The 21457-nt window shown below is 39.3% G+C and overlaps 3 protein-coding genes across 3 annotated transcripts; all 3 read right to left on the bottom strand.

Moving 5' to 3' along the window:
- Positions 1-3807: 3807 nt before the first annotated feature.
- LOC132858269 (olfactory receptor 1-like) lies at positions 3808-4746 on the bottom strand. Its single transcript, XM_060888534.1, has one exon. It carries the CDS (start codon positions 4744-4746, stop codon positions 3808-3810), a length of 939 nt encoding a protein of 312 aa, XP_060744517.1.
- A 6468-nt stretch (positions 4747-11214) lies between these two features.
- Positions 11215-12153, bottom strand: LOC132858273 (olfactory receptor 5M5-like). The gene has a single exon (XM_060888541.1). It carries the CDS (start codon positions 12151-12153, stop codon positions 11215-11217), a length of 939 nt encoding a protein of 312 aa, XP_060744524.1.
- Positions 12154-14323: 2170 nt separating this feature from the next.
- On the bottom strand, positions 14324-15262 carry LOC132858212 (olfactory receptor 4E2-like). The gene has a single exon (XM_060888451.1). The coding sequence runs from the start codon at positions 15260-15262 to the stop codon at positions 14324-14326; it is 939 nt and encodes a 312-aa protein (XP_060744434.1).
- Positions 15263-21457: the final 6195 nt, after the last annotated feature.

The following is a 21457-nucleotide window of genomic DNA, read 5'->3' as shown; positions in this document are numbered from 1 at the left end:
CTCGGACAATCAGACCATCTCTCATTGTTCCTACTGCCCAGGTACTCTCCAGTCATCAGACATGTGAAACCCACTATCAGGACTGTTAAAGTTTGGCTGTATGGGGCTGACGCTTCTCTCCAGCAGCAGTTCTCACACACAGACTGGAGTGAATTCGCTTCACAGGCCATGACTGATTCAATCACCAACATCAACACCTACACCAACGCTGTCCTTGATCACATCAATAGCTGTGTGGATCGTGTGACTAGACTAAAAAAACATCAAAGTGTTCTCCAATCAGAAGTCATGCATGAACCAGGAGGTCAGTCTCCTGCTCAAAGCATGCAATACTGCCTTCAGGTCTGGAGACCGGGGGGCCTACAGCGTCACCAGAGCCGATCTGAGGAGGGGAATGTGCAAAGCCAAACATGCTTACACACAGCAGATTGAGGAGCACTTCAACTCTGCTGACCCCTGACGCATGTGGCAAGGAATACAGGCTATCACTGACCGCAAACCACCCAACACAACACCTGCAACCAGTTCTGCCTCACTCCCCAACGAGCTTAATCTCTTCTACGCTCGCTTTGAAAAGGGGAACACGGAGCCCTTGCTCAAAACAGAGCCGTTACCAGGTGAGCAGCCACTTACACTCTCCATCTCTGAAGTGTGCACCACCCTGGGACGGGTGAATGCAAGGAAAGCAGCTGGCCCTGATGGCATCCCTGGTCGTGTACTCAGAGCATGCGCGGAGCAACTGACTGAGGTCTTCACAGACATCTTTAATCTGTCCTTGGCCCAGGCAATCGTCCCCACCTGCTTCAAGTCTGCTACCATCGTGCCGGTGCCAAAGCACTCCACTGCAACAGAACTGGCTGACTTTCATCACGTCACACTCTCACCTGTCTTGCGCTTGGGGAATGCCTTTTCCACCTTTCATTTCCACCTTCAACTGGACAAAAGGATATTGGCAGGTGGCCCTTGTGCTGGAGGCAAAACCAAAGACAGCATTCAGCACCGCAAATGGCCACTGGCAGTACCAACTCCTTCCTTTTGGCCTACATGGGGCTCCAGCCACCTTCCAGCACCTCATAGACATCGTCCACCGACTCCTCCACACTTTTGCTGCCACCTATCTGGACGATGTGGTAGTCCACTCCTCCACCTGGTCCGACAACCTGTTCCATCTGAGGGAGGTTCTGGGAGCCCTCTGGACAGCTGGCCTTACGGCAAATCCCCATAAGTGCCACCTGTGCCTCTCCGAGGCCCAGTACCTGTTTGAGGTATGGACAGGTATGCAGTCCGGTGACAGGCTTCGCCATAGACTTTACTGAGGGGGGGAAGTATGGCCGGCCGGGTACTCCCCGAGTCCAAGAGTGCAGACACAGGGTAACCATTTACCTCCACAGTAAGGCGGGGCCCTTTGGAATGGCAAGGGAGTGCAGGCTGCAGCTTGCAAGCCATTGTTTGTGGATCTGGGTCAGGGCCTTAAGGTCTGGTTCGGTGGGCATGGGCTCATCGATCGGTCCGAGGGCTTGGTGGCTATCCAATTTTCTCCTCTCCCACACCAGTTCAGACACCTGTTGTTGTTGGGGCTGGTGGTGGCAGGGACTGGACTGGAAGTCTCGTTGTGCCTCCAGGCCGATTTCTAGGGTAGCCCTGGCACATTCCAGAGTTCTCAAGAAGTCTTGGGGTTTCTCGGGCCCTTCAGCCCTACCGCCTTTCATTCCTCAGCTGGTAATGCCCGTAGGAACCAGTCCATGGCCACTCTCTCCGCAACCTCCTTGAGGGTAAGTTGATCATACTATAACCACTGCCTGATGATGCGCAGCATCTCTGCTGAGCAGCGGAGCCAGGGCATCAGCCCAGTCCCGCTTAAACCAGCCCTCCCGGTCCTCAGTCCGCTCAAAGGTGTCCAGGAACGCCTCCATGTCGTGTTCGGCGCTGAGCTTAGGGAGACTGAGGTAAGTGGGCGTGACGCTCAGCTCAGGCTCCCTAAGCTCTAGCTTTCTGCTGTGCTCTCCTCCTGAAGGGTGAATGCTCTAGTGGCACTCCTGATTGGCCTGTGCTTTTTGGCGCGAGTTTCTGCAGCCCCGCCTTACCCTTACTTGCCATGCTTATTCCATAGCCTAGCTTTTTGGAGTGTTCTGACTATAGTTGTTTTGTGAATAGCTAACATATGAGCTGATTTGAGTTCTAACAGGAAACCAAAGTTTGAGAGAAACAACGATGTGTATTTATATTCCCAAACAAGATAATTATGGACTATCTAAAACTGAGAAAAAGGGACGGAATATAATTGAACTAATTTTAAGAGTTTGGGAATGTTTTAACTCACTCTGTAGTTAGTTGTAATAGGTGTTGGAGGCATTATTGTATCAGGTTGTCTGTGCATCTGTCTGTCCATACATATATTAGAGATTTTCCTTTGCTTAAATTTGAGCAGTTGAATGATTGTAGGATTTATATGGAATTATTATTCTAATAAACGGATGCTCTAAGTCATAGTGAGGTCAAATGTCTGAATCCTCATATGTTCTTTAAAGGGCATTTTTAAGTGTATGTGAGGTATACAGTTTAGTAACACAAAGGGGCCAAACTTTTTGAGGCCATTTGGTATCAAGTTCTATTTCTTGTTTCTATTGTTGTTTTGGAGATTCCATAGATTGATTATTGTATTCTTCTAATACTTTTTACAAAAAAAAAAGTTTTTTACTGAATGTTTAAATATTCGTTTAAGGGCATTTTTAAGTGTATGTGAGGTATACAGTTTAGTAGCACAAAGGGCTAAACTTGTATGTGACAGAAAGATCATTTTTGAGGCTTTTGGTATCAAGTTCTATTTCTTGTATTTATTAAAACAGAATAACAAATGTTTTTAAAAAAATATATTGGTTTTGGAGATTCCATAGATTGATCATCGTATTCTTCTAATACTTTTCTACAGACATTTCTCACAAACTATATGGGTTTCAATTAACACTGGTAAGTTGTTTTGATCGGTGTTCAGTAGCAACAGTGTGCTTTTTGTGCTTAAACACTGTATGCATTTAAAGAGACAATAAATTCAAGACATGAAAAAGAAGATAAATATCATCAAACAACATGCAGGTTTTAGCCAGTTTACATAGTTTATCTCTATAACATTGTGACAGACAGACAAAAACATTCATGCCAGATCTTGAGCACAAGTGACTGTGTTCTTGGCTTAACTCAATCTGCCTAAAACCTGCTAGCCAAAAGTATATTTCACATGGTTTGATTGTTTTGTTTTTGTTGTTTTTTTTATATTTAAATGTGATAGTTAAATGGACACATGAATAATTAATTCAGACTGTAATTGGATACTGTTGATCAAATTGTCTAAAAACATTCTATCACATCAGAAAAACAGAAAAGAGTGCCTACACATTCTGTATAGATGACAGATTCAAAGTGTTTCATTCATTAAAAGAGATTAATAATTTATTTTGTCAACAAAACAGTTTTGAATGAATCAGTGATAATTTCCTCATTATTGTAAGAAATTAAATTTTTCTATATTTTTTCAGTAATGGCTTTACATAAATATATTAGAATATATTACTATCTTTCAGGAGTTTCTCCTTTTTTACATTTTTAAGCCACTTTCAAAACATTACAACTTTACTTCTGAACCAGTTAACTGCAAAAGGGAAATATATTTCATTCAGGAACACCTGTAATTCTGAGAAATATATAGTATATTTATATAAATATAATACTATATATTTCAATATATTTTATAATTTATAGAATATATAAAATAGGTACTGTTTGGAGGGTTTTCCCTGGCCACAACGTGTATTAGCTATGCTGTAAAGCTTTACGTCTCTGCCGGAATATTTTAACAAACCCTTGTCTTATCTGTGTTAGCTTAAATCCATATATTATTGGGTTTAGGAGAGGAGGCACAACAAGAAATTCAATACCCAAGATGTTTCGTAGAGCTTGCAGTCCCTGGATTTTGCCATAACGTGCATACATGAGATCAAAGAGCAGGGAAATAGTGAAGTTTGTAACTGCTATTAAATGAGGAAGGCATGTCTGCATGAATTTTGCCCACTGTGTCTTGGATCTTAAAGAAGCTCTGATAATGCTAATATATGACACAATGATGAATGCAGCTTGAGCTGTATGATAAACTATTAGAATATACCCATACACATTGTTCACTGTCACATCTGTACAAGACAGCTTAACAACTTCCCAGTTAGAACAGAAAAGCTTGTCAATGATATTACTACATAACGGAAGTCGGGCAGTAAACAAAACCCCAATAACAGCCTCTAGTATGGAACAGAACCAAGTAATAATCAACAATTTTAAACCTTTCTGAGGTGTCATAATAGAATGATACTCCAAAGGCTTACAAATGGATATGTATCTGTCATATGACATGACTGTTAAGCATGAGTATTCACAGATAACATAAGAATAAATTACACTAACTTGTGAGAGGCACCCTATATAGGAGATAACATGATATTTTGATAAAAGGTCAACAAGGATTTTTGGATAGAAAGCAGAAACCCCAAGTATCCCATTAACAAACAAATTGCATACAAACATATACATAGGTTCATGAAGTGTTTTGTCAAGTATGATTGTAAAAGCTAGTGTTAAATTTAGAAAAAAAGTCATAATATAGATAAATATACCAAATGCAAAATAAATATATCTGTTTGTCCATGTGTCATTCAATCCTTGAAGCACAAACATGAATTCTCCAGAGGAATTTTCCATCACTTCTTTTCTGTGTATATGAGCACAAAACCACACAGCAAGCTATTAGTCATTTAAGCATAGTTTGCAAAAAACAAATCACAATATGAATCCTCTGTATTGTTTACAACCTCGCTACAAAGTTGATCACAGTGTAGTCACTAATTGTCTATCCTTTATTAGGAGTCTCTGATTCTCTAGCTTATATATACATTAATTTTTTGTTCAGAATTTGCTGTTCACAAATGAGCATGTAGGACGTCTCCCTGCAGATTTGTCATCTGGGACCATTTGGGTGGGTTTGGCCAATGGCCAACTTTTCAAGTTATCCTGGTGACAAGAACACGGGTAAATGAGTACAAGGCTAAACTTGTATGTGACCGATGTTGTCGAGATCAATTTCTTGTATTTAATTATCATTTTGATTTGATTAATAACTGTTTTTAAAAAAATATTGCCGTTTTGGGATTCTATGGATTTTGGACTCATTAGACTAGAGTACCTCAAGTCAAGACATGTAAAGAAGCTTTTATTTACATAGCTGTTGCAGTACACAGTGAAATGATACAACGTTTCTCCAGGACAATGGTGCTACATAAAACAAAGACAGGGCTAAGGACTTAGTAAGTAGTCCTAGTCACATAAAATGCATCTGTGCAACCCATGCAAACAGTGCAGGACAAGACAAAAATGACAGTGCACGGCAAAAGGCAGTGCAAAAGACAATAAATGAAACAGTGCTGACCAGTTTAAATACTGTATGTTCAAACAATATTGCATGTGCTTAAATACTGGAATGAACACAGTATTATAGCAGTAGTTACATGAGATATTGTAATGTATTGTGCAAAACAGTAATTTGACGGAAATTTGAGACAGCATGTGCAAAGAGCAAAAAACAGTGGGCAAAACAGCATGTAAACAGTTTGATGGATATATATTGGAAGAGTGTTTATATGGTGTAGGACTGTGTAGTCCATACAGTTGATGTGTGTGTGTGTTGTGCACAGTACAGTTCAGTTCAGTTGTTAAGGAGTCTCATGGCTTGTGGAAAGAAACTCTTAGACAGTCTGGTAGTGAGGGCCCAAATGCTTCAGTACCTTTTTCCAGATAGCATGAGGGTGAAGTGTGTGTGTTAGGGGTGTGTGGGGTCAACTACAGTGCTGTTGGCTTTGTGGATGCAGCGTGTGGTGTAAATATCCATGATAGAGGGCAGAGAGACTCCACATGATCTTCTCAGCTGTCCTCACTATCCGCTGCAGGGTATTGCGGTCCGAGATGGTGCAGTTCCCAAACCAGACAGTGATGCAGCTGCTCAGAATGCTCTTAATGGTCCCTCTTCAAAAAGTAGTCAGGATGGAGGGGGAAGATGTGCCTTTCTCAGCCTTCGTAAGAAGTAGAGATGCTGCTGGGCTTTCTTAGTGATGGAGCTGGTGTTGAGTGACGAGGTGAAGTTCTCCTCTAGATAAACAAAAATAAATTTGGTGCTCTTGACGATCTCTACAGGTATACAGTACAGTGATGTTCAGCGGAGAGTGGTTGCTCTGTGCTCTCCTGAAGTCAACAACGATCTCTTTGGTTTTTTCAACATTCAGAGACAGGTTGTTGGTTCTACACTAAGCAGTTAGCTGTTGCACCTCCTCTCTGTATGCTAACTCATCGTTCTTGCTGATGAGACCCACCACGGTCGTGTCATTGGCGAACTTGATTATATGGTTCGATCTGTACATTGCTGCACAGTCATGAGTCAGCAAGGTGAATAGCAGTGGGTTGAGCACGCAGCCCTGAGGGGCTCCAGTGCTCAGTGTGGTGGTGCTGGAGATGCTGTTCCCAATCCGGACTGACTGAGTTCTCCCAGTCAGGAAGTCCAGGATCCAGTTGCAGAGGGAGGTGTTCAGTCCCAGCAGGCCAGCTTCCCAGTCAGGTGCTGAAGGATGATTGTATTGACTGCTGAACCAAAGTCTTTGAACAGCATTTGTCGTATGTATCTTTATTGTCCAGGTGGGTGAGGGCTAAATGAAGTGGCAATGGCATCGTCCGTGGAACGGTTTGGACGATACGCAAACTGTATGAGGTCCAGTGAGGGTGGTAACTGGGTCTTGATGTGCCTCATGAAAAGCTTCTTCATAACGATGGGTATGAGTGCGACGGGACTATAGTCATCGAGGCAGGACACCGTAGACATTTTTGGTACAGGGACAATGGTGGTTGTCTTGAGGCACGTAGGAACAACAGCACTGCTCAGGGAAATGTTGAAGATGTCAGTGAAGACATACGCTAGCTGTTCTGTGCATTTCCTGAGCACTCTGCCAGGAATGTTGTCTGGCCTACCAGTCTTCTGTGGGTTAACTTTGCATAGAGTTCTCCTTATGTCGGCCGTGGATAGACAGAGTACCTGATCGTTGGGGGGGAGGGATGGTCTTCCTTGCCATTACGTTGTTTTGCACCTCAAACCGAGTGTAGTAGTCATTCAGCACATCTGGGAGGGATGCATCACTATCACAGGCAGGTGAAGCTGCCCTGTAGTTCGTGATCGTCTGCATGCCCGGCCACATGCGCCGGGTGTCTTCCCTGTTCTGGAGTTGGCTGTGGATTGTCTGGGCATGTGCACGCTTTGCCTTTCTGATGGCTCGTTTCCGCTTGGCCTTTGCTGTTCTTAGGGCCACCCTGTCACCTGTTCTGAAGGCTAGGTCTCTAGTCTTCAGCAGTGCATGCACTTTAGAAGTCATCCACAGCTTCTGGTTGGAGCGTGTGGTGATAGTCTTGGAGACGGTCATGTCATCAATGCACTAGACGATGTAGCTGGTCACTGATGCCAACCAACAGTGACTCCAAGTTGATGGAGTCGCCGTTGGTTGAAACCTCCCTGATGATGTTCCAGTCAGTGCACTGAAAGCAGTAATGAAGAGCAGAGGTGGCTCCTGCTGGCCAGGTTTTCGCATGCTTCACAACCAGTTTAGAGCATCTGATGAGTGGTTTGTATGTTGGAATTAGCATAACAGAGATGTGGTCTGAATAGCCGAGGTTGGGGCGGGGCTCTGCACGATACGTGCCGGGAATGTTTGTGTAAACAAGATCTGCGTGTTTTCCCCTCTCGTTCCAAAGTCCACATACTGATGGAATTTAGGGAGCACTAACTTGAGATTTGCATGATTGAAGTCTCCAGCGATGATAAACAGTCCATCGGGGTGAACATTTTGCAGATTGCTAATAGCCCTTATAGAGCTCTCATAGCGCCTCTTTAGCATTAGCACTGAGGGGAATGTACACTCCGACAATGAAAACCATGGTGAATTCATGTTGTAAATAAAATGGCCTGCATCTAACAGTCACAAACTCCACTAGCGTTGAGCAGTAATTAGAAACAAGCACAGAGTTCTTGCACCATTCCGTGTTGATTTAAACACACACACCACCACCAAGAGACTTACCTTTTTTTCACATTAGCTCCACACTTGTTGCCATGCTTATTCCATAGCCTAGCTTTGTGGACTGTTCCGACTATAGTTGTGCTGTGAATAGCTATTATTATATGAGCTGATTTCTGAGTTCTAACAGGAATCCAAAGTTAGAGAGAAACAATGATGTACATATACAGTATATTCCTAAACAAGATAATTATGGACTATCTTAAACTGAGAAAAAAGGGACAGAATATAACTGATCTAACTTTAAGACTTTATGAATGTTTTAACTCACTCTGTAGTTAGTTGTAAAAGGTGTTGGGGGCATTATTGTATCAGGTTGTCTGTGCATCTGTCTGTCCATACATATATTAGAGATTTTCATTTGCTCAAATTTCAGCAGTTGAATGATTGTAGGATTTATATGGAATTATTATTCTAATGAACAGATAAACTGAAGGTCATAATGAGGTCAAATGTCTGAATGTTCAAATGTGCTTTTAAGGCCATTTTTAAGTGTATGTGAGGTATACAGTTTAGTAACACAAAGGGCTAAACTTGTTGGTGACTGAAGCATCATTTTTGAGGCCTTTTGGTATCAAGTTCTATTTCTGATTCCATTGCCGTTTTGGAGATTCCATGGATTGATTATTGTATTCTTCTAATACTTTTTTACAGACATTTCTCACAAACTATATGGGTCTCAATTAACACTGGTAAGTTGTTTTTCTGGGTGTTTAGTAGCAACAGTGTGCTTTATGTGCTTATGTATATGTAAAAACTGTATGCATTTAAAGTGACAATAAATTTAAGACATGAAAAAGAAGATAAATATCATCAAACAATATGCAGGTTTTAGCCAGTTTACATAGTCGATGTAAATATACTGACATACTTGTCCCTTAGCGACATGTGTTTTCGGATTGCGTAGGAAACCCTGCGCGCCCCCGCTAAGGAATGTGTCCTAATAGGCACGGAGTCGTGTTGGAAACACAAGATCAACTATCAAAGTTGGTCTTACCTTGAACGCAGGGGTCCTTCGAAGTCCCTTCGGTCTTCTAACAAAGGCTCCTCTCCAAGGTCTTCTACTTAACCTATTGTTTGAATCTTTAAGTGAAGGAGGCAGACTTGTACCTTTTTGTCTTTTCAGGATCCTCACAATGGGAGGCCTTGTTTTTATTAAAAGTAGTGTAATACAGATAGGTGTGTGTAATATATGTAAAATAAAAAGAAAAGTTACAAATAAAATCTTCCTTCAAATAATCAACCAGTACTAGAATAAGTAGAAAGTATTAAGATGCAAAGATTATAACAAACCAAGAAACACTCTCCAAGTGTAAACTTGCGTTTGTTCCATGATGCACCTAAAGTATAACATGCACTAAGGCTATCTACTGTACAATAGAATGCACACACAATGTGATTCAAGGCGGGCTTTTATATTTTTTAATGTGGCCAGTTGGATTTGGCGTCAAGTTTGGTTGGCTTTGTGCCTTTTAGACGGCTACCATCTTATTTCATAAACACTTCTCGGTTTCCCAAACATATCTCGCCAGCGACTCTCTGTGTGCTGCTAATGTCTATATATGGTCATACTTCCTGCAACTTCTCAGGCTGTGATTATATAGAACTGAAGCTTTCTCCTGCCATAGAATTTGACAGCGAGCTATAAAACACTACACGTGCAGATTACTCCCCACGAATACACAGTAGGCGTCATTTCAACAGCAGGCCTTGAAACACTTTGCATGCAGATACTCCCTAGTGGTAATACACAGTAAGCTTTATAAGCGTATACAGTAAATAAGTTTACAGTAAAATAAACAATATTAATCTAATCAACTCTATTACATGAGAATACATGATTATAAGAAAAAGAAAAGCATTTCAGAATTTTTCTTGAACATCCTGAAAATATCATAACACATAATGCATTATAGTCTTCATTTCTTTTGTAATCTTCTTCCAGCTGTCTAGGTACATCGTCTGATCCCTCTGTGTCTTCTTTTAAACACTCATATTCAAATCTTTCAACTCTTCAATCAATTCTTCAACCTTTTGTATTTTTACATCAATCTTTCTTTGTTTATTCACCTTACGTTTCTCTTTTCTTTCCCTGTTTCTTCTTTTCTTTGCACTTTCTATATCCTTCTGTCTAATGACGGACAAGTTCATAATTGGTCGTGGTGTATTGATATATTTATTTCTATTTATTTGCTGAGAACCAGTATTAAGAGAACCGGTATCAGGTATGTAGAGTCCTGTAACTCCATCCTGTACATGCCAGTGTCTGATAACATCTCGTGCATGCCTCTGGCTCACAACATAGTTTATCTCTATAACATTGTGACACACAAACAAAAATATTCATGCCAGATCTTGAGCAAATGAGTGACTTTGTTCTTAGCTAAACTCAGTCTGCCTAAAACCTGCTAGCCAAAAGTATATTTCACATGGTTTGATTGTTTTGTTGTTGTTGTTTTTTTTTTTTTTTTTAAATGTGATAGTTAAATGGACACATGAATAATTAATTTAGAATGTAATTGGATATTGTTGATCAAAATATCTAACAGCCTTCTATCACCTCAGCAAAACAGAAAAGAGTGCTTACACATTCTGTATAGATGACAGATTAAAAGTGTATTATTCATTAAAAGAGATTAAAAATACATTTTTGAAAATTAAAGAAAAATAATTTGGTATGTAAAATTCGAGTGATTTACCTCAGGTGATGAGACAGTAACTGATAGGGATTATGCTGATGATCCAAGAAATCACTTGTTTCTCAGTGTAAACTAATCATTTTGCAGTAATGGTTTTACATAAGTATATTAGGATATATCATTATCTTTCAGGAGTTTCTTCTTTTTTAAGCCACTTTTAAAACATTACAACTTTACTTCTGAACCAGTTAATTGTAAAAGCGAAATATATTCCATTCAGGAATGCCTGTAATTCTGAGATATATAGTATATGTATATACTACTGATCTAAATATAATTATATATATTTCTATATATTTTATAATTTATGGAATATACAAAATAGGTACTGTTTGGAGGGTTTTCGCTGGACACCACGTGTATTAGCTATGTGGTAAAGCTTTACGTCTCTGCCGGTATATTTTAACAAACCCTTGTCTTATCTGTGTTAGCTTAAATCCATATATTATTGGGTTTAAGAGAGGAGGCCCAACAAATAATTCAATACCCAAGATGTTGCGTAGCGCTTGCAGTCCCTGGATTTTGCCATAACGTGCATACATGACATCAAAGAGCAGGGAAATAGTGAAGTTTGTGAGTGCTATTAAATGAGGAAGGCATGTCTGCATGAATTTTGCCCACTGAGTCTTGGATCTTAAAGAAGCTCTGATAATGCATATATATGACACAATGATAAATACAGCTTGAGATGTATGAGAAACTATTATAAAATACCCATACACACTGTTCACTGTCACATCTGTGCAAGACAGCTTAACAACTTCCCAGTTAGAACAGTAAAGCTTGTCAATAACATTACTACATAACGGAAGTCGGGCAGTTAACAAAACCCCAATAACAGCCTCGAGTATGGAACAGAACCAAGTAATAATCAACAATTTTAAACATTTCTGAGGTGTCATAATAGAATGATACTCCAAAGGCTTACAAATGGATATGTATCTGTCATATGACATGACTGTTAAACATGTGTATTCACAGAAAATATAACAATAAATTATGTTAACTTGTGAGAGGCACCCTATATAGGAGATAACATGATATTTTGATAATAGGTCAGCAAGGATTTTTGGATAGAAAGCAGAAGCCCCAAGTATCCCATTAACAAACAAATTGCATATAAATATATACATAGGTTCATGAAGTGTTTTGTCAAGTATGATTGTAATAGCTAGTGTCAAATTTAGGGAAAACGTCATAATATAGATAATTAGACTGAATGCAAAATAAATATATCTGTTTGTCCATGTGTCATTCAATCCTTGAAGCACAAACATGAATTCTCCAGAGGAATTTTCCATCCCTTCTTTTCTGCATGTATGAGGACAAAAAAAACACAACAAGCTATGAAATAGTCCTTAAAGCATAGTTTGCAAAAAACAAATCACAATACGAATCCTCTGTATGGTTTACAACTGTCTACAAAGTTGATCACAGCGTGGTCACTAACTGTCTGTCCTTTAGTAGGAGTCTCTTATTCTCTAGCTTATATATACAGTAGATTTATTTTTATGTTTAGAATTTGCTGTTCACAAATGAGCATGTAGGACGTCTCCCTGCAGATTTGTCAAGGGTGATTCCATCTGGGACCACTTTCATCAGTGGGTTTGGCCGATGTCCCACTTTTCAAGTTATCCTGGTGACGAGAACATGGGTATATGAGTAAATGGCTTATATGGAGTAAACTTGTATGTGACTGAAGCATCACTTTTTGGGCCCTTTGGTATCGAGATCTATTTCTTGCATTTCATTAGCATTTTGATTTGATTAACAACTGTTTTTAAAAATATATTGCCGTTTTGGCATCCCATGGATTTTGGACTCATTAGACTAGACTTATCTTTTATCACATTATCTCCACACTTGTTGCCATGCTAATTCCATAGCCTAGCTTTGTAGAGTGTTCTGACTATAGTTGTGCTGTGAATAGCTATTATATGAGCTGATTTCTGAGTTCTAACAGGAATCCAAAGTTGGAGAGAAACAATGATGTACATATATATTCCTAAGCAAGATAATTATGGACTATCTTAAACTGAGAAAAAAGGGACAGAATATAACCGATCGAACTTTAAGACTTTAGGAATGTTTTAACTTACTCTGTAGTCAGTTGTAATAGGTGTTGGGGGCATTATTGTATCAGGTTGTCTGTGCATCTATCTGTCCATACATATATTAGAGATTTTCATTTGCTCAAATTTGAGCAGTTGAATGATTGTAGGATTTATATGGAATTATTATTCTAATGAACAGATGAACTAAAGGTCATAATGAGGTCAAATGTCTGAATGTTCAAATGTGCTTTTAAGGCCATTTTTAAGTGTATGTGAGGTATACAGTTTAGTAACACAAAGGGCTAAACTTGTTGGTGACTGAAGCATCATTTTTGAGGCCTTTTGGTATCAAGTTCTATTTCTGATTTCCATTGCCATTTTGGAGATTCCATGGATTGATTATTGTATTCTTCTAATACTTTTTTACAAACATTTCTCATAAACTATATGGGTTTCAATTAACACTGGTAAGTTGTTTTTCTGGGTGTTCAGTAGCAACAGTGTGTTTTGTGTGCTTTAACACTGTATGCATTTAAAGAGACAATAGATTAAAAGATAAAAATGAAGATTAATATCATCAAACAATATGCAGGTTTTAGCCAGTTTACATAGTTTATCTCTGTAACATTGTGACACACAGACAAACATTCATGCCAGATCTTGAGCACATGAGAGACTATGTTCTTGGCTAAACTCTGTCTGCCTAAAACCTGCTAGCCAAAAGTGTATTTCATATGGTTTGATTGTTTTGTTGTTGTTGTATTTTTTATTTCGAAATGTTATAGTTAAATGGGCACATGAATAATTAATTTAGACTGTAATTGGTTACTGTTGATCAAAATGTCTAAGCCTTCTATCACATCAGCAAAACAGAAAAGAGTGCCTACACATTCTGTATAGATGACTGATTAAAAGCGTTTCATTCATTAAAAGAGATTAATAATACATTTTGTCAACAAAACAGTTTTGAAGAAATTAATCAGTGATCATTTCCTCATTATTGTAAGAAAGTAAAAGAAAAATAATTTCGTCTGTCAAATTCGAGTGATTTACCTCAGGTGATGAGACAGTAACTGATATGGATTATGTCGATGATCCAAGAAATCACTTGTTTCACAGTTTAAACTAATCATTTTGCAGTAATGGTTTTACATAAGTATATTAGGATATATTACTATCTTTCAGGAGTTTCTTCTTTTTTAAGCCTCTTTTAAAACATTACATCTTTACTTCTGAACCAGTTAACTTCAAAAGGGAAATATATTTCATTCAGGAACATCTGTAATTCTGAGAAATATATAGTATATTTATATACTATTAATATAAATATAATACTATGTATTTCTATATATTTTATAATTTATAGAATATATAAAATAGGTACTGTTTGGAGGGTTTTCCCTGGACACCACGTGTATTAGCTATGCTGTAAAGCTTTACGTCTCTGCCGGTATATTTTAACAAACCCTTGTCTTATCTGTGTTAGTTTAAATCCATATATTATTGGGTTTAGGAGAGGAGGCACAACAAGATATTCAATTCCCAAGATGTTGCGTAGCGCTTGCAGTCCCTGGATTTTGCCATAACGTGCATACATGACATCAAAGAGCAGGGAAATAGTGAAGTTTGTGAGTGCTATTAAATGAGGAAGGCATGTCTGCATGAATTTTGCCCACTGTGTCTTGGATCTTAAAGAAGCTCTGATAATGCTAATATATGACACAATGATGAATACAGCTTGAGCTGCATGAGAAACTATTAGAAAATACCCATACACATTGTTCACTGTCACATCTGTGCAAGACAGCTTAACAACTTCCCAGTTAGAACAGTAAAGCTTGTCAATGACATTACTACATAACGGAAGTCGGGCAGTGATCACAAGCCCAAAAACGGTTGCTAGTATGGAACAGAACCAAGTAATAATCAACAATTTTAAACCTTTCTGAGGTGTCATAATAGAATGATACTCCAAAGGCTTACAAATGGATATGTATCTGTCATATGACATGACTGTTAAACATGTGTATTCACAGAAAATATAACAATAAATTATGCTAAGTTGTGAGAGGCACCCTATATAGGAGATAACATGATATTTTGATAATAGGTCAGCAAGGATTTTTGGATAAAAAGCAGAAGCCCCAAGTATCCCATTAACAAACAAATTGCATATAAATATATACATAGGTTCATGAAGTGTTTTGTCAAGTATGATTGTAATAGCTAGTGTCAAATTTAGGAAAAAAGTCATAATATAGATAATTAGACCAAATGCAAAATAAATATATCTGTTTGTCCATGTGTCATTTAATCCTTGAAGCAAAAACATGAACTCCCAAGAGGAATTTTCCATCACTTCTTTTTTGCGTATATGAGGACAAAAACACACAGCGAGCTTTGAAATAGTCCTTTGAGCATAGTTTGCAAAAACACAAATCACAATATGAATCCTCTGTATGGTTTACAACTGTCTACAAAGTTGATCACAGCGTGGTCACTGACTGTCTATCCTTTTGTAGGAGTCCCTGATTCCCTAGCTTATATATACATTTATTTTAATGTTCAGAATTTGCTGTTCACAAATGAGCATGTAGGACATCTCCCTGCAGATTTGTCAAGGATGGTTCCACCTGAGACCATTTTCATCGGTGGGTTTGGCCAATGTCCAACTTTTCAAGTTATGCTGGTGATGAGAACATGGTTAAACATGGAGAACATCCTTAAGAATTGTGTAGCAATGATCCAGTGTATTTTTCTCTCTTTTGGACAATTAAGCCAAAGCTAATGCTAAGGCTTGCCCATGGGAGCAACACACCTCCCCGCTTCACATGTTTAACAGGTTTGCTCTCCTCAGTGAAGATTCCTCTGAGAAACCTGAAAGAGCTCTGGCTATAGGAGACTCCATCTTAAGGCATGTGAAATTAGCTAGGCCTTTAGGGGCTCCAGTAGCACTGGTTAGGTGTTTTCCGGGAGCCAGGGCACCAGACATAGCAGGTAATCTTAGGGTCTTAATCAAGCATAGGTCATCAAAGGCAGTTTTCCATGTAGGAGCTAACAAAAAAAACGCCTTCGTCAGTCAGAGATTACTAAGAGTAATATTGTAGAGGTATGTAAATTAGTGAAGGTGATGTCCGATGCTGTAGTATGCTCTGGCCCCATCCAAATACGGTGTGACGATGTAGCTTACAGCAGGTTATGGTCGCTGAACTGCTGGATATCCAGGTGGTGCTCTATAAAACAAAGTGGGCTTCATAGATAACTGGAGCACTTTTGAGGGCAAGGCTGACCTGTTAGGACGGGATGGTGTCCATCCCACTCGGGAAGGTGCTGCTCTCATTTCTTGCAGCATAGCACATAGTTTAAGAACAGGCCTAGTTAATCAGTGACAATCCGGAGCCAGGGCCAGGGAGCAGACAAACAGGCTAATCCAACCGTCTGCTAACTGCACTGAGTCGTCACCCAGGGTTCACAATATAGAGACTTTGTCTCTTTCCTGAGCTAAACAAAAAACTATAAATACTCCGAAAATTTGATTTAGTAACCTTATTAGCATAAAATTAGATCATAGTGAATACACAGCCAGCCCCTTTGATCTGAAGCTAGCACTGTTAAATATAAGATCTCTTGCACCTAAAGCTCTTATGGCTAATGAATTGATTACTGATCAGAAGTTTAGTGCTCTGTGTTTAACAGAAACATGAGTTAAACTGAACGAGTTTGTCGCATTAAAAAAAACTTTTATAACCCCCCGGTTATAGTTATATTCATCAGCCACGCCTAACAGGCATGGGAGGAGGTGTCGCAGTCATTCATGATGATAAGCTCGATGTCAATCAAGAATGTAGACACATGTTTAACTCATTCAAAGTACTTACAAGTACTTCAAAATACTAACATATTTGTAGCCACAAAAAATAAGTCTACTGAGTTCAATTCAATTCAAATTTATTTGTATAGTGCTTTTTACAGTTGACATTGTCTCAAAGCAGCTTTACAGAACAAAAACATAAAACAAAAGGTTATTATAAAGAATAATATAAAGATTAATATAATACAAAATTCAAGATCAATATTAGATATATATTTAAATGTGTTTGTATGTATCCCCAATGAGCAAGTCTGAGGTGACTCAGGCAGCAGTGGCAAGGAAAAACTCCCTTGAATGGAAGGAAGAAACCTTGAGTAGATCCAGACTCAAAGGGGATCCCATCCTCATATCTGAGTCAGTTCCTCTTATTGTTATTTACAGACCTCCTGACTTATTTTCATTTATTCTTTCTTCAAAATTATCAACCTGCATACTGGATCCTTTACCAAAGTGTTTCTTTAAAAAAGATGCTACCAGTAGCTATCCAACCCATTCTAAAGATTCTTCCCTTAGCACTGGCTACAGGTATGTGCCGAAATCTTTTAAGATAGCAGTTATCAAACCTTTAGTTTTTTAACCTGACCTCGACCAAACCCAGCTGTCCAACTATAGGCCAATATCAAACCTCCCCTTTATCTCCAAGATCCTAGAAAAGGTTGTAGGTCAGCAGTTATGCTCATACCTACATACTCTATGAATAACATTCAGGAAATGTATCATTTAGGACAGTCATCATAGCACAAAGACAGCACTGGTTAAAGTAGTAAATGACCTGTTACTGGCCTCTGATCAGGGCTGTGCCTCTTTGCTAGTATTACCTGATCTTAGTGCAGCTTATGATACCATTGACATTCTATACTACTTGATAGGCTAGAACATGTTGTTGTTGTTAAAGGGACAGTTCTCTCCTGGATCGGGTCTTATTTGACAGAATGATATCAGTTCATAGATCTAAATGGGGACCACGCTAAACAAACTAATGCAATGTTTGGTGTTTCTTAAGGTTCTGTTTTAGGGCCATTGCTTTTCTCCCTATATATGCTGCCCCTTGGTGCAATCATTCGTAATCATGGTATTGGCTTCCAATATGCTGATTGATTATGCTGATGACATGCAGCTATATGTTTCAGCTAAGTCAGATGTGAGTCACTGGCTTAATAAGATTGAAGATTGTGTGAAGGAAATTAGACAGTGGATGCTTACTAACTTCCTCCTGCTTAACTCTGACAAGACAGAAGTGCTTTTTCTAGGTCCACAGGCAGCCAGAAGTAAGCTTTCTGATTACAGAGTAACACTGGATGGTCATTCCACACCCTTGGTATGATTATTGATACTTATTTGATACTTATACTTACTTACTTATTTGAAGCTCACATAAATAATACCACAAGGGTAGCCTTCTTTCATCTCAGAAATATTGCTAAGATAAGAAATATGATGTCATTACATGATGCAGAAACACTAGTTCATGCATTTGTTACCTCTAGGTTGGATTATCGAAATGCTTTACTGTCTGGATGTACTAGTAGGAGCATAAACAAGCTCTAGTTAGTCCAGAATGCAGCAGCTTCTAACTAGAACTAACAGAGTTCTAACTAGAACTAGAAGATATGAACATATTACCCCTATGTTATCCTCATTGCATTGTCTTCCAGTCAAGTTTTGCATTGATTATAAAATACTATTATTGACCTTTAAAGCACTTAACCGTCTCATAACACAGTATCTGAGAGATATTTTGGTTTTTTATTATCCGTCACGCCTACATTGATAGAAAGGTGCAGGCTATTTGGTAGTACCTCAAGTACAAAAGGCTGCAGCAGGGGGCAAAGCTTTTTCTCACAGAGCTCCACAGTTATGGAACATACTTCCAATTAGTGTGCAGGACTCAGACAGAGTCTCAGAATTTAAGCCCAGGCTAAAAACATGAATAGCTTTTCTTAGGTAAAGGAGTAGGTTTGGAGGGTTCATGGGCATAGAGTATTTTGTGGACTGGGTTGTCTGGATGCTGTCAGCTTACCACTCTCGCAAGTCGCTCAGGCTTGCTGACTGTGGAGTGTTGGGAAGCTTTACATCCCAGGAAGCCCTCATGTCTGTCACGCCTTCTGGCTCTAGCCTTTTAGTTATGCTGTCATAGTTAGTCTTGCCGGATTCCCTGTCTGCACTTTGCACATAATTTACATTGTCCATAACCTGAATTCATACCCAACAATCTTTCTCTCTCTATGTCGAGCTATATATGCGTGTATACATATATATATATATATATATATATATATATATATATATATATATATATATATATATATATATATATGTGTGTATATATATATACATATATATACACACATATATATATATATCGTCGCTGTCGGGCGGAAACCTCGTATGTCCAAATTTTGTCAATTTCATATTTTTTCACATATCGATGCTATTGGTCAGCACAAATCTCATAACTCCATTGGACACTTCAACTGTCCACCTCTTCCTCACTCCGCGGGAGAGCTTCGCGGCATATTTCTCTTTAATAAGAGTCGCAACGAATCAACACGTCTTCTGAGGTAAATGTCTTCAAAACACTGGGCTCAAAGAAAAAAAAGATCTTGACCCACGCTAGTTCTGGTGCTTGTCTGAGGACAGGAATTTAGCGCAAGACAATCCACTGCAACGCGGATAAGGTGCAGCGTTTTTAAATTTCCTGAAAAATAACGCTTTTGGAGATACGAGGAGTCTGCTTGACAGCATATATATATATATATATATATATATATATATATATATATATATATATATATATATATATATATATATATAAAAGGGTGTTTGGTAAATGCACTCTGGAGCTACTAGTGCTCCCAGTTCCTAGTCTGATTGTCTCTTCATATGGAGCGATTTCGTCAATCCTGATGTTTCACCACGGGCTAGAGTCTCGTTGCCTGGTTGTCACCTTGTGTCATGATTCAGCCTGGACTTTTGTCCATGTGCTATTGTTGTCGTTCCTCGTCACGTGTCTGCCCTGCCTTCGTCTGCTCCTCCCTGTCACCACACCTGCTCCTCATTGTCATCATTGTCTTTATTGTATTTAAGTGAGCCGCGTTGCTGAATGCAGCACGGAATCATTAGTTACGTTTACCCCTTGTCATGTCTAGTCTCTGTTAAATGTCGTCAGTTGTATTGTTTTAGTTATGGTCATTTTGTCTATGTCTTATTTATTTATTAAACCCCCATTTGAAGCTATCCTGCGTACGGGTCTGTCTCCTTCCATCCCGGCTGTGACACCTTGCCAGCGATTGATCTGCATGGGATTTTTGTGAATGAAGCTGCCCGGAGACTGTCATGCCTTCTTTTGAACCAATGTTGTGTCAGTCAGCTGTATGGTCTGGTCTTTATCAGCAATCAGGTCTGTGCTGAGCTCAGATTTTACGATGACCCATTAGTTCCTCAGGAGCACTGCACTAGTATAAACTGTTGTAGAAATTACATTATTTACATTTACACTATTTACTGTCACCCAAATGAGTTCCCTTCTGAGCCTGTATTATCATCTTGGGGAGTTTTTCCTTGCCACCATCACCCCCGGCTTGCTCATTAGGGATAGGGATTAGATATATAGTATTTAAAATTTTAAGTTAATCTTTTTTTTTAATTAATTTTAAACTTTAATTGTATATATTCACATATTTTGTTCTTATTTTTTCTTCTTCTTATTATTATTATATATTTATTTCTTTTTCTCTCTCTTCTGTTTCCATACTTCTGTAAAGCTGCTTTGAGACAATGAGAAATTGTTAAATGCACTATACAAATAAAATGAATTGAGTTGAATTGATATCATCAAGGGGGGCACGGTGGCTTAGTGGTTAGCATGTTCGCCTCACACCTCCAGGGTCGGGGTTCGATTCCCGCCTCCACCTTGTGTGTGTGGAGTTTGCATGTTCTCCCCGTGCCTCGGGGGTTTCCTCCGGGTACTCCGGTTTCCTCCCCCGGTCCAAAGACATGCATGGTAGGTTGATTGGCATCTCTGGAAAATTGTCCCTAGTGTGTGATTGCGTGAGTGAATGAGTGTGTGTGTGTGCCCTGCGATGGGTTGGCACTCCGTCCAGGGTGTATCCTGCCTTGATGCCCAATGACACCTGAGATAGGCACAGGCTCCCCGTGACCTGAGGTAGTTCGGATAAGCGGTAGAAGATGAATGAATGAATGATATCATCAAGTTTGTCAATGGTGGGTCTCATCAACAAGAACGACGAGTCAGCTTACAGAGAGGAGGTGCAATATCTAACTGTCTGGTGTAGAGCCAACAACCTGTCTAATGTTGATAAAACTAAAGAGATAATTGTTGACTTCAGGAGAGCACAGAGCGTACACTCTCTGCTGAACATTGACGGATCACCTGTAGAGTTTCTCAAGAGCACAAAATTTCTTGGTGTTCATCTAGCGGAGAACTTCACCTGGTCACTCAACACTAGCTCCTTGGTTCCATCACCAAGAAAGCCCAGCAGCGTCTCTACTTCTTACGAAGGCTGAGAAAAGCCCATCTCCCTCACCCATCCTGACTACATTCTACAGAGGGACCATTGAGAGCATTCTGAACAGCTGCATCACTGTCTGGTTTTGGAACTGCACCGTCCTGGATCGCAAGTCCCTGGAGTGGATAGTGAGGTTAGCTGAGAAGATCAT

The sequence above is a fragment of the Tachysurus vachellii genome, chromosome 15, assembly GCF_030014155.1.
Source record: "Tachysurus vachellii isolate PV-2020 chromosome 15, HZAU_Pvac_v1, whole genome shotgun sequence".
In the NCBI taxonomy this organism is placed as follows: domain Eukaryota; kingdom Metazoa; phylum Chordata; class Actinopteri; order Siluriformes; family Bagridae; genus Tachysurus; species Tachysurus vachellii.
The sequence above is the reverse complement of the archived record's forward strand: the minus strand, read 5'-3'. Positions and strand labels throughout refer to the sequence as shown.

What these genes read in the sequence shown, in the direction of transcription:
- LOC132858269 (XM_060888534.1), bottom strand. Translation starts at nt 4,746, where the DNA reads ATGGAAAATTCCTCTGGAGAATTCATGTTTGTGCTTCAAGGATTGAAT.
- LOC132858273 (XM_060888541.1), bottom strand. Translation starts at nt 12,153, where the DNA reads ATGGAAAATTCCTCTGGAGAATTCATGTTTGTGCTTCAAGGATTGAAT.
- LOC132858212 (XM_060888451.1), bottom strand. Translation starts at nt 15,262, where the DNA reads ATGGAAAATTCCTCTTGGGAGTTCATGTTTTTGCTTCAAGGATTAAAT.